This window comes from Hemiscyllium ocellatum, chromosome 9 (assembly GCF_020745735.1).
Source record: "Hemiscyllium ocellatum isolate sHemOce1 chromosome 9, sHemOce1.pat.X.cur, whole genome shotgun sequence".
NCBI classification, from domain to species: domain Eukaryota; kingdom Metazoa; phylum Chordata; class Chondrichthyes; order Orectolobiformes; family Hemiscylliidae; genus Hemiscyllium; species Hemiscyllium ocellatum.
In genome coordinates, this window is record NC_083409.1 from 98206238 (window position 1) to 98224061 (window position 17824).

At 41.0% G+C, this 17824-nt stretch overlaps 1 protein-coding gene across 2 annotated transcripts in view; it reads right to left on the reverse strand.

Annotated features, from left to right (window-relative positions):
* cdc7 (cell division cycle 7 homolog (S. cerevisiae)) overlaps nucleotides 1–17824 on the reverse strand; it is a 100396-nt gene that overhangs the window by 37996 nt on the left and 44576 nt on the right. For both annotated transcript variants that reach the window (XM_060829971.1, XM_060829970.1), the window contains exons 5-7: nucleotides 2073–2166; nucleotides 1818–1960; nucleotides 1090–1324 (exon numbers count right to left, since the gene is read on the reverse strand). In XM_060829971.1, coding sequence (XP_060685954.1) covers nucleotides 1090–1324; nucleotides 1818–1960; nucleotides 2073–2166 — 472 coding nt within the window. The remainder of the gene's footprint in view (nucleotides 1–1089; nucleotides 1325–1817; nucleotides 1961–2072; nucleotides 2167–17824) is intronic.

Genomic DNA, 17824 nt, shown 5'->3' on the forward strand with positions numbered 1-17824 from the left:
TCAGTTAGATTCCTCCCTCATCCTTCTATATGCCATTGAGTGTAGACTCAGTCCTCAAATGTTCCTCATATGTTAAGCTGTTCCTTCCTGGGACCATTCTCATGAACCTCCTCTGTACACGCTGCAGGGCCAGTGCATCCTTCCTGAGATATTGGGCCCAAAACTGCACTTAATACTCTAAATGTGTCCTGACCAGAGCCTTATAAAGCCTCAGAAATACATTCCTGCTTTTATATTCAAGTCCTCTTGAAGTAAATGCCATCATTGCATTTGCCTTCCAAACTACTGACTCAACCTGCAAGTTTACCTTGAGAGAATCCTGGACTAGAACTCCAAGTCTTTCTGCACTTTAGGCTTCTGAATTTTCTCCCCATTTAGAAAATAGTCCATGCCTCTATTCTTCCAACTAAGGTACATGACATCACTTCTTTACCTACTCTCCTAACCTGTCCAAATCCTTCTGCAGCTTCCCAGCCTCGTCAATACTACCTGTCCCTCTACCTATCTTTGTGCTGTCTGCAAATATAGCCAGAATGCCCTCAGTTCCTTCATCTATATCGTTAATGTATAAAGTAAAAAGTCGTGGTCCCAACACTGAGCCTTGTGGAACACCACTTGTCACCAGCTGCCTCCCTGAGAAAGATCCTTTTATCCATGCACTCTGCCAACCAGCCAGGCTTGTAAGATCAGCGATGATGGCACTCCATGGTGAAGCAGGCTCAACGGCCCCATGGTTTATTCTCCCATTTCTCATGTTCGAATATGATCATATATCTCTAGATGAAAGAACTACAGCATGTCAAACAGCAATCCTTATTCATTTTATTTTGCAACAGTGAAGTAGCTATTACTGCAAGTCGAATAAGCTTCAAGGCTGCAATAATCCTAACCCTATCATACTTTATGAGTATTGCTAAAATTTTCACCTGCTAGATTACAATGTTAAAAATAGGAGGCTAGCATTATCTTTTAAAAAAGGACTGAAGAAAATTTACATGCAATAATTGAATGTGCCAGCAATGTTAGTTCCTTCAATTTTTTTATACAACCTATTATAAAGATAAACGTGAAAGATGGGCAAGACACAACCTTTCCATTTTTAGCTTGTGAAAGAGGCCAGGGCCTTTTAATAGGCTGTTTGCCAGTAGCATGTTGAGCCAGAGATTTATTCGCTGTTCCACTGTTTGGAAGCTTATTTCCACTGCTGGTTGTCGGTTTGTTCTTTGAGCTACTTCCCTGTTGGTCCTCTGTCTTTACGACTTTAAGGAGTTCTATTTTAGTGTCAGGTGTACCCTGAGCTAAACCAAAGTCCACTAATGCATACCTGTAAAGTAATGAGACATTAATAAAAAAAATGAAATAATTAGGGAAGAGTCAATCATCTTGTCCAATTCTCTTAAATTAGGTGTGTTCAGCAAGTTAGAAATTAATTTATGTAGAATTCAGTTGTCTATAGTATCTATTCTTTCAGACTAATGAAATAAGAATGTAAAAACTGCTATGACAAAATTATAATGAACTTTTAAAAGCTCAATTAAGCAATAAAACAAATATTTTAATTTAAGATAAAACTACATGCACCAGGATACAGACATTTTATGAAAAGAAGGTTTCTAGTTTTGTAAAAGTACTTATTTATGATAGCTGCACATTGTAATATATAACCATATCCAATTTTTTTTAAGGATTGTTCCTGGATCAAAATAAAACAACATTTTTTTCTATTAAGGTAGCTGGCATGAAATAATACGTGCATTCTCTTCATCCAAACAATACGTTTTAATTACATAACATAGGCATTAGATAGAAATTCATACTTTTTCAGGCGTCCATTATACAGGAAGTTACTTGGCTTGATGTCACGATGAATGATACCAAAGTGATGAATGCGTTTCAAGGCTTTTAATAAGTTATACATATACTCCCGTACATCTTCCAACTTCATAGAACTCAAAAGATCCTGAAAAGTAACACATTTCATTTAAAATAAAATCATTCCCAGAACATTTCAATTTTTAGCTAATCCTTGGCAATATAATATCAAATGCAAATTGAATTATAAATAAACTTACCAAAAAGGACTCATGCTCGAGATATGGCATGACAATAACCACATGATCATCTTTCCTTAAGCAGTATTTAACTCCCATTACATTGTCTTCACCCCTAGAATAAATGCAAATAACAGGTACAGAAGATGGTCAAGAAGGAAGTCTATTTCATCATAAAATCAAATTGTATTATGCAATAACTGAGAGTAATTGTATTTATCCAATGGTTGTCAAAAGCAAGTAGTCAAAATTTGAGAATATACAATAAGCTATCCCTATACTTAGGAGAGTAAAGAAAGATCGATACATTGCCTATTTTAATACACCAATAACTCTCAAGCACATAATTCAATAGGTATGTGTTGCGTAATATAAAGTGACTTTAAGAAACTTGATTTCAACAAAGGTCAAGAACACCACCACCCCTCATTATCTATATATTGCTTTTCTAAAGAAAACTGACATGAGCTAGTTAAATACTTCATAATAGCAGCACAACTCATTAAAGCAACAAGGATGCCAATTCATCACAAAATATCTCAAGGTTTAAAATACTTAGTGGTAAACAAATTGATATAGAGAAGTAGACAAGTTTGGAGACAAGAATCGTCAAATCAAAACTCAAATACTGAAGAGGTAATGAGCTTCAACAGAGTTAAAAAATAGTTTGTTATGGTGAAGGTTCAAAGGGTGTCAAATATAGAAAAATATTTCTGTGGGAACATAATATATAATTACTTCCATTTGTTCTATTAAAATAAAAGAATTAAACAGTGATCTGTCATAATAGCATATTAATAGAAAAGTACTTAATGTGGCGTAAAATAGCCATGTAATCTAAATACAAAAGCAGCCCTTTTCCTTTCAAATAGGTTCCCTCAGCACATCAAGGCAATCTTCGCAGCACATCTGTTCTAACTCAGTTCAAGGTTTCTCATTAAGAATGACAACTTTGTTCCAGACACAAGATAAATCCATATCAACAGCACCCGTTGTGTTCTGTCTAAATGAATTACTAATTGCAAATTTAAATCAGCAATGTTCGCATGAGAGTCGCATAGACTGTTTTTAAATTGAGGGCAGGCAGTTCAAATGAAAGATGGCAGGTCATGATTTTTTTAATCACTTCTGCTTTTCAACTTCAACCTGTGCTCAATAGCAGAGTTAACTAAATAGTGCTTAGGTAAAAGACATGACTGGGGTCTACAGCACAGGCATTAAAAGAGAAAGGTTACCTTTATTAAGCTAGTTTAATAAGAGAGTCACTATTGATACGAATAAACTCACCATTTAGATCACCATATCATAACACTACAGAGTATTTGAACACCACAGTGCCTCCAAATAAAGTAATTAATGAACCAAAAATACTTTGAGCACTAAGAAACTCGCTGAGCATATAAGTAGCAGGTGATTCACAATGTAATGCCCTACGATCAGTATTAAATGGACAGCCACTTTCTTTCTCTGTGTTCCAGCAGCTGATGTTGTAGGCATTTGTAGAATTATGCTTCCCTTGAGGATGATGGGCAACATGGAGGAGGCCAACAAAAAGGGAGTGGAAAAAACACGAAAAGGAGAAGTATCCTCAGGAATAGATGTTTTAAATAAAAATCTATTAGTATTTGCTTGTCTATGCAACAATCTCACCAAGCATTACAAACAAAACCTTGATTTGAATACAATAAAGCTGGCTGATGACGTGAATAAAAAAGTTGTGGCTTGTTTTAAACCTTCATGTTGCAAAGAACTCAAAAGAAAGAATCAAAATGCAGGAATCCAATGCAGAAGCAAATACCATGGAAGCTATCTTATGGCATCTGTGGAGTAAACAAGTGCTAATAGGCAGAATTGTCCTTGCCCACCCTGGAGCTTTTAAAAGGGTGGGTGGGAGAACTTCAGTGGGAGGAAAGAACTTAGTTTTCTGATGGCATTATGCTTTGCCATAATGTTCTCAGAACCTTTCAGGTGGTTTAGTTTTCAAGTCTTCATGGTCAGGAGCCTGTTGTGCACTCATTAACATGCCATAAATGCTCAAACTCTGGAGCCCGCTCACAGGCACAATCCTGTTAGCTAAAAGCAAGAATGTTCATGACAACAACCATATGGGGGTGTATCTGGCAGAAAAAATTCCTTCCTCCAAGCTCTGGAAAATACAACCTTCAGTTACTTGACTCAGTCATCACTTTGCACAAACACTGACAGTATTAGAGGTGAAATTTTCCCATGTTATTCAGCTCAAGAAGTCTAGCTTGTTAGATGCTTAGAGATAAAGGGATAAAGCATAACTGGAACCAACAAGCCTACACAATGGGACAGCACATTGGCTGATGCCAGCAAATCTGACTGGACAGGCAAATGGGGCTGTGCTCAAAAGGTCAGCTTTTGTGATTGCTCGCTGTGATTGTCCCATAAAAGCCCAATGACGTGATGGTACATAAGCTGCTGAGTTTTGTAGTTCCTTTTAAGCATGAGCTCTGGGAGATCTATGAGAAGCAGTATCACTGAGATGCCAGAAATACTACACCGATAGCTGCAATTATATGATAAACATTGACTGCACATGGCATCTGATAGAGATGCTTGTTAATAAATCTTCTGTGAGACAGTTGTTATGACCATGCGAGGAGTCACAGCTCCCCATCTTACAAATCCCTCAGTCTGCAGCATCAATTTTTTGAAACCCATGTCCATCATATTTCAATTAAACCTAATCAAATCTAAGAAATGAAGGAGAACCTATTCAAAGGTTTTTTTTGAGGGGAACAAATGTGTAGTTTTATTACATAAAAAGCGCAACACACAGAAACACTGATAATGAGCTTACAAAGAAAAGGGTAGAATAGGGGCAAGAGAAGGAGTTATCTGCAATAGACTGTTGTATTTTATTTTAAAAGCGAGTCTTTGAATAGTGAGAATGAGAAGTCCAGAGTCCACCTGTTTAGCTGTTGGGTTTTTCCCTCTGTAAATGGCAAACTACAAATGTCATGAGTTCCCAGTAAATCATTGCTCGTATTTCAGACTGAGAGGGAGAGAGCAAGTCTTCCAGTTTTTGTTCACAAATCCATGTTTTGTTGTCTCTCTTTTACTGTTCAGATGCAGCTGTTGATAAAATTGTCCATTTGTATATTACCAAGTCTGCTCATTGCTTTTCCAAGCTGAATATTCTGCAGACAATTTTTCAGCTCTAGATGTAACTTCCAGAAAGGTGTGTATCAGCTAAGGAATACAGATCTGAGTTCCAGTGGTCTATCAAAGAGATGTTAATTTTGGCTCAAAACAATCCATTTTATTGTTGGGTCCATGAGCTTAGATGACCGCAGCAGCTTTATTAATTCTAGAAGATCATACAAAACAGAAACAGGGGTTGGCTGTTTGCCCCCTTGAGCTTGCTCTGGCATTTAACAGCATCATGGCTGATCTGACATTATTCGCATCCACTTTCCTCTCCTTTCCTCGAAACCCTTGATTCCTCTACTGATCAAGAATTTACCTACCCCAGCCTTAAAAATTCACAAGGACTCTGCCCCTGCAGCTCTGTGGCAAGCAGTTCCAAAGAGTCAAAACCCTCAGGGAAGAAATTCCTCATCATCGCCATCTTCAACTGACACCCCTACATTCTGAAACTATGCCTTTGGTCACAAGACCATAAGAGCAGAAATTCAGCCATTCAGCCCATGGAGTGTGCTCTGCCATTCAATCATGGCTGATAGGTTTTTCAACCCCATTTTCCCACTTTCTCCCTGTACCCTTTGATCCCCTTAGCAATATACCTATCTCAATTTTAAATATACTCAATGACCTGGCCTCCACAGTCCTCTGTGGCAATAGATTCCACAGTCACCACTCTCTGGCTAAAGAGATTTCTGTTTATCTCTGTTCTAAAGGGTGTTCATTTTACTGGAAGGCTGTGCCCTCAGGTCTTCGTCACTCCTGCTCATGGAAACATCTTCCCAACATCCACTCTGTCCAGGTTATTCAGTATTCTGTAAACTTCAATCAGATCCCTCCAACCCCCCCTCATCCTTCTAAACTCCATTAAGTACAGTCCCAGAGTTCTCAAATGTTCCACATGTTAAGGCTCTCGGGATCATTCTCGTGACCCGCTCCAGGGCCAATACATTTGAGGTGTGGGGCCCAAAATTACTCAAAATATTCTGGCATGGGCAGCATCCTCTCAGCATTTACCCTTATGAATCCTCTAAGATTCAATGAGATCACCTCTCATTCTTCTAAACTCATTAAGTAGAGTTCCAACCTGTTTAGCCTTTGCTCATAAGACAATCCATCCACACCAGCAATCATCCCAGCAAACCTTCTCTGAACTGTCACTGATGAAATGATATATTTCCTTAAATAAGGGAATCAATGCTGTTCACAATACTCCAGATGTGGTCTCACCTCGTACAGCTGCATTAAGACTTCCCTACTCCAACCCGCTTGAAGTAAGGGCCAACATTCCATTAAGCTTCCTGATAGCCTGCTGCATCAGAGTGCTACCTTTTTGTGTTTCATGCACAAGCACCCCCAAGTCCTCTTGTGTTGCAGCTTTTTCAATTTAAGTAACATTTTGTTCTTTTGTTCCCTCTTCCAAAATCAACGTTGCACTTTCCCATGTTATATTCCATTTGTCAACTTTTTGCCCACTTACATAGCATATCAATACTTCTGTAAACTACATTCTTCTCAACTTTCTACCTATTTTTGTGTTGCCTGCAAATTTGGCTACAGTAATATTAATTTCCTTCCTCAAAGTCAATAAAAATTTATTGCAAACAGTGGCGGTCTGAGCACTGATCCCTGTTGTGGTCATTGGGTTTCCAACCTGAAAAGGAACCCATTATCCCCACTCGCTGTTTCTTGCCCATGAGCCAATTCTCTATTCATGCCAATATCATAGCATCTTATCCTATGACTTAAGTTTTTGTGTGGTACCTTGTCAGATGTCTTTTGGATGTCCAAATGCAGCAAATCTACCGATTCCGCACAGGCAAAAGGTTCCCCTCAACCTTCCCCAACTTTTTGAGAAGGTTGAGACTTCTCGAAAAACTCTAACAAAGACACAATTTCCCTTTCATGAAGCCAGGCTAATTCTACTTGATTAAATTATAATTTTCCAAATGTTCTACTCGTACTTCCTTAATAATTGATTCTAAAAATTTTCCAACAACAGATGTTAGGTTAATTGATCTATAGTTACCCGTTAATTGGCCTCCTTCTCTTTTTGAATAGGGGTATCACAATAGTGATTTTCTAAATTGGAGAGGGTTCAGAAAAGATTCACCAGAATGATGCGAGGACTGGAGATTTCGAGTCATAAGGAGTGGTTGGGACCTATTTTGCTGGAGTGTAGAAGGTTGAGGGGTAACCTTATTTAGGTATACAAAATCATGAAGGGCATAGGTAAAGGTGAATAGCAAAGGTCTTTTCCCTAGGATGGGGAGTTCAAAACTAGGGGGCATATTTTTAAGGTGAGAGAAGAAAGATTTAGAAAGGGACTGGAGGGTAACTTTTTCACACAGAGGGTGGCTCTTTTATGGGATGAACTACCAGAAGAAGTGACAGAGTCATTCAGCACCGAAACAGACCCTTCAGTCCAAATCAGCTATGTCGACCAGGTTTCCCAAATTAGCCCCACTTCCCAGTGTTTGGCCCTTAATCCTCTAAACCTTTCCTATTCATGTACCTGTTCAAATATCTTTTAAATGTTCTAACTGTAACTGCATCTATCACTTCTACTTAGGTAGCATGCACTTTTCCAGAACAACTTGCCATTGAGCGGATATCCACTGAAAGGTCAGCATCCCTTCAGCCAGTGCCATTTTTGAAAGGCTGCTGTACACCCAGAGAAACAATCTGCTATTGCGCCTCGTCAGCAACATAACGGTTCAACATTGTAAAGCCATGCTGCTCACTGCATACAGCCTACATGGCTGATAATCCCTCGCATGTTTAACCCCATTTCCACACCCTAATTATGGTGTAATTACCATGTTCGGTAGTTGACCTTTCCTTAACTATATGCCATCTAGACACCCTCTCTAGCCATCACTGCTACACAGTCCCCGAAGTAACGTGGCAGCTTCGGGCAGCAATTGAAATGGCAATGGCTTGAGCGTTCCTGACTTGGTGCGTCTGGTCTGTCCTGCCTTGCTACGGTGGTGATGCAGTGGTTTCGGTGCTGGTTTTGGCTGTGGCAGTGTTGAGGAGTCAAATCTGGAAATCCTTGTTTTGGTGGTCTCAGCAGAGGCTTCCTGTAGTCACTCCATAAACCCAGACTGCCGAGGAGGGAACAGAAGATAAACCTGTCCTAACTTGGTCTCAATTATTTCTTTTTATAATTTCTGTAATCAAAACTGCATCGAATAGTGGCAACATATACATTCCTATTTTCCTGAATACAAGTGACAATAAATAGCTATTCTGTTGTTCTAATGAACACCATTTGCGAGCATCATGAATAATGACTAGTCAACAGTCCTATGGTCCGCTACACCAAGTTCTCATTTAATGGGACCTGGTAGAAATCAGGTCCTGTCTGGCCTGTAATGCCTATGGCACTAAGCTCCAGAGTGCACAGAGAAAGCTCTGTCCTCTCCTCCAGAGGATTGCTCTTGCTCTCCCATTTCCTCAGTACTGATCATATCAACTCCTTGTCTGCTCCAATTTTGCAAAGCACAATATACATCCAGGGTGACATGGCACACTTTGTCTAGATTATACTGGAAGCACCTCCCCTGACTGGTTGAAGCAGTGGAACCGTACCTTTAGCAGCATAGTGCATCCAGCATTATTGTCAAGCAGATGATTATGTGCAACAATGTTGTGAAGCTGCTGCATCCAGATGAGTGACCATCAAAAGGATAGTGCCTTTAAATCGCCTTGTCATCCCAGACTCACATTAATCAAGTTTGTGTTGCGTTTAGTAAAACTTTGTCATATTTAAATGACATAAGAAGAAGAGAGAGATATCCCTCATCTACCAAAACAGCCTAGAAGTTTCACAAGTGATGGGAAGCGTTTGGACAGCATTTGCTTTGTAACTAATTTCTGCAACAGTCAAGTGCCAATGTTAGACCTGTTGGCATGGTGCAATTAATCAAAACCAGCATCCTTGACCAGGCCAACATCCCCAACGTCGAGGGACTGACCACCTTTGGTTGGCTACAATGGCATGACCAACACAAGATTTGCCAAGCAGGTGCTTTATTCCCAGCTTCGAAATGGCAGGCAAGCCCCAGGTGGACAGAACAGCGTTTCAGTGATACCCTCAAAGCCTCACTGGCAAAGTGCAGCATTCCCACAGACACCTGGGAATCCATGGCCCAAAACCAAGTGGAGGAGAAGCATTTGGGAAAGATGCTGAACAGTGAGACTGGATAAAGCGGAAGCCAGGTAAAAACAGCAAAAGGAGCATGCTGCCACACCAATCGCCTACCCATCTGGTCGCCAGATAACCAGACTGATGTAGAGGCTTTAGACAGCTAGCAGTGAGCTAATTTCACCAAGCACCATCTTTGACTTCTACAATGAGAATGCTCGACATGCAGTTTGTTTGGCACATTTGTTAACTTTGGAAGCCGAATATAAATTTGATAACTGAGTGTTACTAAACAAATTAACAAGCTATAGCCCCTTCAATCATCAATTCATTGCTGAATACTGAGAAACTCTCCATGCCACCAGATATACGCATAAAAAAATGCAGCAAATTGCTTCTGCTATCAAAATAGGTTTTAGGAACAGAACTAAGCCATTTGGCCCATCGCGTCTGCTTCACCATTCAATCGTGGCTGTGGTGTTTATCAGACCCCTTCTCTTGTCTCCCCCCCTGCAACTTTCGATCCCCTTACTAATCAAGGACTTTAGATACACAAAGAACAGTCCAGCAAAAGAATGGGCCCTCTTGACCACCAATACTGTGCCGACACATGACGCCTTTCTAAACTAAAAACCTTTTGCTGCTCTGCTGTCTGTACCCCTATTATCCCTGCCTATTTATATATCTGTCATAATGCCTCTTAAACGTTGCCATTGTCCCCCTGCACGGGCAGCACATTCCACACACCTACCAGAGTCTGTAAAAACACCTGCCTCTCACACTTCTTCTAAACTTACCCTGTTTTACCTTAAACGTACGTCCCTAGTAATTGACATTTCTACCCTGGGACAAGACTCTGACTACATTACAGTGGTGCTGGAAAAGGACAGCAGGTCAGGCTACATCCGAGGAGCAGGAAAATCAGCGTTTCAGGCCACACATCGATTTTCCTGCTCCTCAGATGCTGCCTGACCTGCTGTGCTTTTCCAGCACCACTCTAATAATGACTCAGATTTCTAGCATCTGCAGTCCTCACTTTTGCCTAAAAGACTCTGACTCTCACAATTTTGTAAACTTCCAACAGATCACCACTCAGCCTTTGATGTTCAAGTGAAAACAAACCAAGTTTGTCCTTTCTCTCCTCACAGCTAATACCCTCCAAACCAAGCAACATCCTACTAAACCATTTCTGTACCCTGTCTAAAGCCTCTACATCAGTCTGGTTATCTGCCGACCAGAAGTGTACACAATATTCCAAATGCGACCTTACTAAAGTTTTATACAACTGCAACATGACTCACCAATTTTTATACAATATTCCCTAACTAGTGAAGGCAAACATATCATCTGACTTCTTGAACACCTCATCCACTGTGCTGTTCCTTTCAGGCACTGTGGACCTTTACACGTTGATCCCTTTGTATGTTATTACTGTTTTTTTTAGATTACTTACAGCGTGGAAACAGGCCCTTCGGCCCAACAAGTCCACACCGATCTGCTGAAGCGCAACCCACCCATACCCCTACATTTACCCTTTTACCTAACACTACGGGCAATTTAGCATGGCCAATTCACCTGACCTTCACAACTTTGGACTGTGGGAGGAAACCGGAGCACCCAGAGGAAACCCACACAGACACGGGGAGAATGTGCAAACTCCACACGGTCAGTCGCCTGAGTCGGGAATTGAACCCGGGTCTCTGGCGCTGTGAGGCAGCAGTGCTAACTGCTGTGCCACCGTGCCACCCACTAATGCCCAGTTCTACCATTTAATTTAGTCTTCCCACCTGCATTAAATCTATTTGCAAGGGGAACACTCAGTGGTCCATATAGGTACCAATTATGTCGGCGGGTCAAGGTGAGGGGTTCTGTACAGGCAGTATCATAAATAAATACTCAAAAAGATAATCATCTCTGAATTATGGCGAGGTTTACAATAATTAATACTTCTCTTATAGATTGGTGTGGGAGAAATGGACTCTAGTCCTTGGGACACTGGCACCAATGTTAGGGAAAATGAGAACCATTTGCTGGGATGACGCTACACCTGAACCATGCTATAGCTGGTGTTCTAGTAGTATACTGCATAAGTAGCAAATGAAAGAAGCTTTTAAACCAAACACTGAGGGACACAAAACCAAACACAAAACTAGGACAATGTGGAGAGTTGGCTCTATTAATAAGTAAGCGTACCAGCACAATACAGAAGGATGAACGAAGTTCAGGACATCATGTTTAGGGAGAAATGAGATATGATAAAGATAAGAAATCAGTTGTGATATGTGCTCACAGGCCCACTAATAGTAATCATACAGCAATGGGAGCTTATCAAAAGGGTATAGTGAAAATCATGGGGACTTTTAAACTACACGTAGTCTGGAAAATGCAAATGGGAAAAGTTTATAGAAAGCCTGAGGGATAATTTCCTAGAACAGCACATGCTGGGGCTGTGTGGAAAACAGGATATTCTAGACCTGCTATGGTTCAATGTGTAGGATTAATTAATGACCTTGCAGTGAAGGTATCCCAACACTGCCGCAACCATAATAAGCATTCAGTTCGAGATGAGAGGAGTAGGTCCCAGGCTAATACATTAAACTTAAGTAAGAGCAATTATGAGGGCATGAAAGCAGAATCAGCTAAAGCAATGTGGCAAATTAGGTTGAGGTCAATACAGATGCAATGGCAGACATTTGACGGAATATTTCAGAATATACAGAATACATACATTCCAACAAGAAACAAAAATTTTAACAAACGTCCCATGCTTGACTAAACAAGAGCTGAAAATGTGTTGCTGGTTAAAGCACAGCAGGTTAGGCAGCATCCAAGGAACAGGAAATTCGACGTTTCCGGCCAGAGCCCTTCATCAGGAATGAGTAAACAAGTTTGGTACTTGCTTTAACTTTAAGAAAAGGCATATAATTGTACAAAAAGGTGAATAGCACATCGGATGATCAGACAGAGCATAAAAGAAAACTGCAAAGACTGACTAAAATATTAGTAAGAAAGGAAAAATGAGACTATGCCAGAAACCTACTAGACATATAAAATAGCTAGTAAGAATTCCCAAAGATATTTTTTAAAACAGACTTAATAAAGCCAGCAATGGTCCCATACAAAGTGTGTTTGGGAACACAAGATGATGGCAGATGAACTTAACATGTATTTTGCAACAGTCTTCACTATGGACGATTCAACTAACATTCCATTAATAGCTGCCAGAGAATATAAAAGGGAAGAACCCAAGAAAATTATAATAACCATGGAAATGGTGCTAAAAAAATTGTTGGAGCTGTGTGCTAACAAATGCCCAGGTTCTGTTGGATTGACCCTGGCGTCTCAAGAGAATTATGTTGAGACCTTCATTAGAAAGATAAACAGATGTGCGTTTATGGGACATAAACTGCAATTTAAATTTTCAGGCTAATTATTGTTCAATGAACACTGCAGACATTTTGGCTCTGAAAATGCATTATGCTCAAAAGTTCACAAATTGTTCAGATGTTAAAAAGGGACCATCAAAAGGGAGGCCTGTGCTGACCAGTCTAACAAAGAGAATAATGGAAAAATAGAATTAATTAGAATACAGTACCCACAGGGGATATGCTCCAAGACCTACCGCGGATGCCCAAAACTGCGGATAGAAGTAAACTCATTCATTTAAATGGGAAACTTACCTCCTGGCAGCCCCCATTCTGAAACGTTCCATGGTAATATGTTAGGGCCGCGGTAAACTGCAGATAACCGAAACCGCAGTAACTGGACCCGCGGCTACGGTGGGCACCCTGGATCATCTTGTTTTGTTTTGCTCTGCTCTGCTGAAGTTACACGGTGTCAATAATAAATTGTTCATTTCTGTTTTGGAGTTATAAACCTGGTGTCCAATTTTAGGTATTCTTACACTCTGGTTAGAAACCACTGGAGCTGCGTGGCAAATTCAAAAATGGGGAGGTTAATTTGGGCTGGTCATGTCATTACAAGAAATAGTTGATGCGTTGACTTGAAATTTTCCATTATTCACTCAATTTGGGGAAGCTCTGTTGCACTGGGAAAAAAAAAATCAAACTTAACTCCTTTATTCAAGGAGGGGTGGAGTGAGAAAACAGGAACTACAAGTCAGGTGCTTAACATCTGTCAATAAGGATGATGTTAAAAGCAATTCTTACAAATGCTATAGAAGGGTCTTTAGAGAAGTTCTAGATAATTGGAGTCAACATGATTTTGTGAAAAATTAAATCATGTTTAACCAATAAGCAACATGTGTTGCAGATGAAAGTGTGAATGGATTACATTTGGATTACCTGAATGCATCTGAACAAGTGCTATGTCAAAGGGTATTCAAGGAAGAAATGATCTCATGGCATATGGGAACATATTGGCATGGACAGAAGATTGATCAGCTAACAAAAAATAGGAGGCATAAATGGATCATTTTGTAACTGGCAAGATGTAACAAGTGTTATGCCTTGGGATTAGTGCTCAGATTTCAATTTGTTAATACTTTATATAAATGACTTAGATTAATGTGTTCAAGATATGATTGCTAAATTTGCTGATGACAATAAAAGACAGAAAACCAAGAACTGATCAATGGACCAATGGGTTGAGGAGTGACAGATGGAGTTTAATTTAGATGAAAGAGGTGCTATGCTTTGGAAAGACATATCAGGGCAGGGCTTAGACATCTAATGGGAAGGGCATGGGGAGTGTTGCTGAACACTACCTGAAGTGCAGGTTCTTAATTCCTTGAAAGTGGAGTCACAAGTAAATAGAATAGTGAAGGCGGCATTTGGTATGCTTGCCTTTAAAGAACATAGATCATTACAGTGCCGTACAGGCTGTTCGGCCCGCAATGTTGCACCAATCTGTGAAACCAATCTGAAGCCCATCTAACCTACACTGTTCTGTTCTCGTTCATATGCCTATCCAATGACCATTTAAATGCTCTTAAAGTTGGAGAGTCTATTATTGTTGCAAGTAGGGCATTCCATGCCCCTACTCTCTGAGTAAAGAAACTACCTCTGATATCTGACTGATACCTATCACCCCTCAATTTAAAGCTATGTCCTCTTGTGCTAGCCATGACCATCCGAGGAAAAAGGCTCTCACTGTCCACCCCATATAACACATCTCAATTAAGTCACCTCTCAACCTCCCTCTAACAAAAACAGCCTCAAGTTCCTCAGCCTTTCATCGTAAGACCTTCCCTCCATACTAGGCAACATCAGAGTAAATCTCCTCTGAAACCTTTACAAAGCCTTCACCCTACTTACAATGCGGTGACCAGAACTGTACGCAATACTCTAAATGTGGCTGCATCAGAGTTTTGTACAGTTGCAGCATGACTTCATAGCTCCAAAACTCAATCCTTCTACCAATAAAAGCTAATACATCATATGCCTTCTTAACAACCCTACCGAGCTGGGTGGCAACTTTCAGGGACCTGTGTACCTGGACACCGAGATTTCTCTCTCATCTACACTACCAAGAATCTTACCATTAGCCCAATACTCTGCATTCTTGTTACTCCTTCTGAAGTGCATCACCTCACACTTTTCCACATTAAACTCCATTTGCCAGCTCTGCAGCTTACAACTCTACCGACCTTAATGTCAACTCCAAATTTACTAACCCATCATTCTATTCCCTCATGAAGGTCATTTATAAAAATGACAAACATCAATGGACCCAAAACAGATCCTTGCAGTACCCCATTAGTAACTGAACTCCAGGATGAATATTTCCGATCAACCACCACCCTCTGTCTTCTTTCAGAAAGCCAATTTCTGATCCAAACTGCCACATCACCCTCAATCCCACGCCTCCATATTTTGTGCAACAGCCTACCATGGGGACTCTTATCAAATGCCTTACTGAAATCCATATACACCACTTCAACTGCTTTACCCTAAATACCTGTTTGGTCATCTTCTCAAAGAACTCAAAAAGGTTTGTGAGGCACGACGTACCCTTCACAAAACCGTATTAACTATCTGTAATCAATGTATTCCTTTTTAGATGATTATAAATTCTCTCTCTTCTAACCCTTTCCAACACTTTACCCACAACCGAAGTAAGGCTCACTGGTCTATAATGACCAGGTTAGTGCAGTGACTGTAGGAATTGGGAGGCTATGTTGTGGCTGTAAAGTGGGTTAGACCACTTAGGGATACAATTCTAGTCTCCCTGCTTTAGGAAGGGTGTTGTGAAACTTGAAGAGGTTCAGAGAAGATTTATAAGGACGTTGCCAGGGTTGGAGGATTTGAGCTATAGGGAGAGGCTGAACAGGCGGGGCCTGTTAGCAAGATGGGCCCAATGGCCTGTTTCCCCTGGAGCGTCAGAGGCTGAGGGGTGACCTTTTAGAGGTCTATAAAATCATGAGGACCTCGAGTGAATAGTCAATATCTTTACCCCGTTGGTGGGAGGGTGGGAGTGCAGAGGCCTAAAGAGTTCAAAACTAGATGGTATAGGTTTAAGGTGAGAGGGGAAAGATTTAAAACAGATTTAAGGGGCAACTTTTTCATGTAGACGGTGGTGCATGTATAGAATGAGCTGCCAGAGGAAGTGGTGGAGGTTGGTACAATTACAACATACAAGCAGTGTCTGGATGGGTATAGGAATAGGAAGAATTTAGACAGATATGGTCCAAATGCTGGCAAATGGGTCTAGACTAATTTAGGATACCTCATCAGCATGGACATGTTGGACAGAAGGGTCTCTTTCCATTCTGTACAGATCTGCACAACTCTGTGAAACGGACACAAAAAGGTTACAAAGGTGTACAGATGTGTTAAATGGATGATCAAGGATGACTGTATTGAAACAAGCAAAATCGTGACAGGTCTTTTGAGAGGTGGATATGGATAAGATATTTGAATTGAAATGGATAATTTATTGTCACTTGCATTTTACAGTGTAAAATACAGTAAAATACAGACAGAACCTTCAATTGTCATCACAATCCAGTGCTACTTTGAATAGTTTAAGAGTGAAAAAGGACAGTCTATCATTGTACTGCTGCCTCCGCTGTGTGGCCTGATCCAGCTTACCAACAACATTTGCACCTCCACCGTTTGCACTGGAACCACCAATGTAGGAGCTTCCACGATTTAGGTGCCACTCTCTGCCATTGGGCCCATCTTGCCAACACTGATGCTGGGTCCTGTGTTGAACCCACCCTCCCCCCACAATCAGGAGTCTCCAGCTCTGCTGCCTACACCTCACTGACAACCAGGAGACCAGGCCTACCGCAACCAGGAGCTGCCACGTAAATAATCAGGAGTTCCGATTCTGGGCCTGTCACGACCACAACTAGGAGTCCCTGGCTCCACTGTTGCCTCGCTGATAAACAGGAGCCCCTGGCTCAGGTCCTACCACAATCAGCAACTGCTGCAGCTGCCTCGGCAATGACCAGAGTTCCTGCTCCGGGCCTGCCGTGGCTGGAACCAGAAGCGTCTGGCTCCGCTGCCGCCTGGCCAATGTCAGGAATCCCTGCTCTGGGCCTACTGCAACTGGAGGTCCCACTCCAACTGCCCTCCTCCAAATGTCACCTTGATGGTGCCACCATCTTGAATTGTCCGCTGCTGCCACCTCCAATTGCTGGAAGAGCTTTGCCGCCGCTGGTCCCAAATGCTGAGTTACATTCTTGCTGCTGTGGCCTCCAAACACCGGGAGGAATCACGTCCACCCCAACTGCCTGCTGGGAGCTTGCTGCCATTCTGCACTTGGCCTGCTTTCATTGCCACCCGAATGCCACTGATTAAACCGTCTCAAAAGGCTTCAAAGAAAATGAACAAAAAAAGGAAAAGTAAAGAAAGCATACGGGAGCAGATGAGCACCTGGCACTAGAGCCTGCATGCAGCCGTGCTATTCTGTTGCCATATGGGAACTACGATTCTGTTTCAAAATAAGGAATCTAAGTTTTGAAAATCTACGAAACACTGTTCGTTAAAACGTAGTGGTAGCAGAGTCTTCACATTTTTCTTTAAAAGGCAAAGATGGACTGATTCTTAAAATGCCAGGAGGTGACAGCTTACTGGGATAGGCAGGAATATGGAGCAATCAATCGGGGAAGGCATGATTTATTGAGTGGGAGCAAGTTTGAGCAGCAGAATGGTCTCCTTCAGCTCCTAATTAGTGAGTTTGTAATCGTAGACAGTATTGGCCTTCTGTATAGTTTCAGGTCTTGCATGAGACTGTTTATTTTCAGTTTATTTTGATGAGTAATATATTTCCATGGTCATCTATCAAAAAGAATCTAAACCATGAATCATATGGAAATTCATGAAAAACCACAGGCCAACTTTGAACTTAACTTGACCTACTGTATAACGACCAACTTTAAATAAAGCTTTAAAAGACAATATTGTTTGAAAGCTATTGGCACTATTTTCTTCTCCATCTCCCTCTTTTCATACAGTAATAGACATTATCACGATATCAGCAGGTT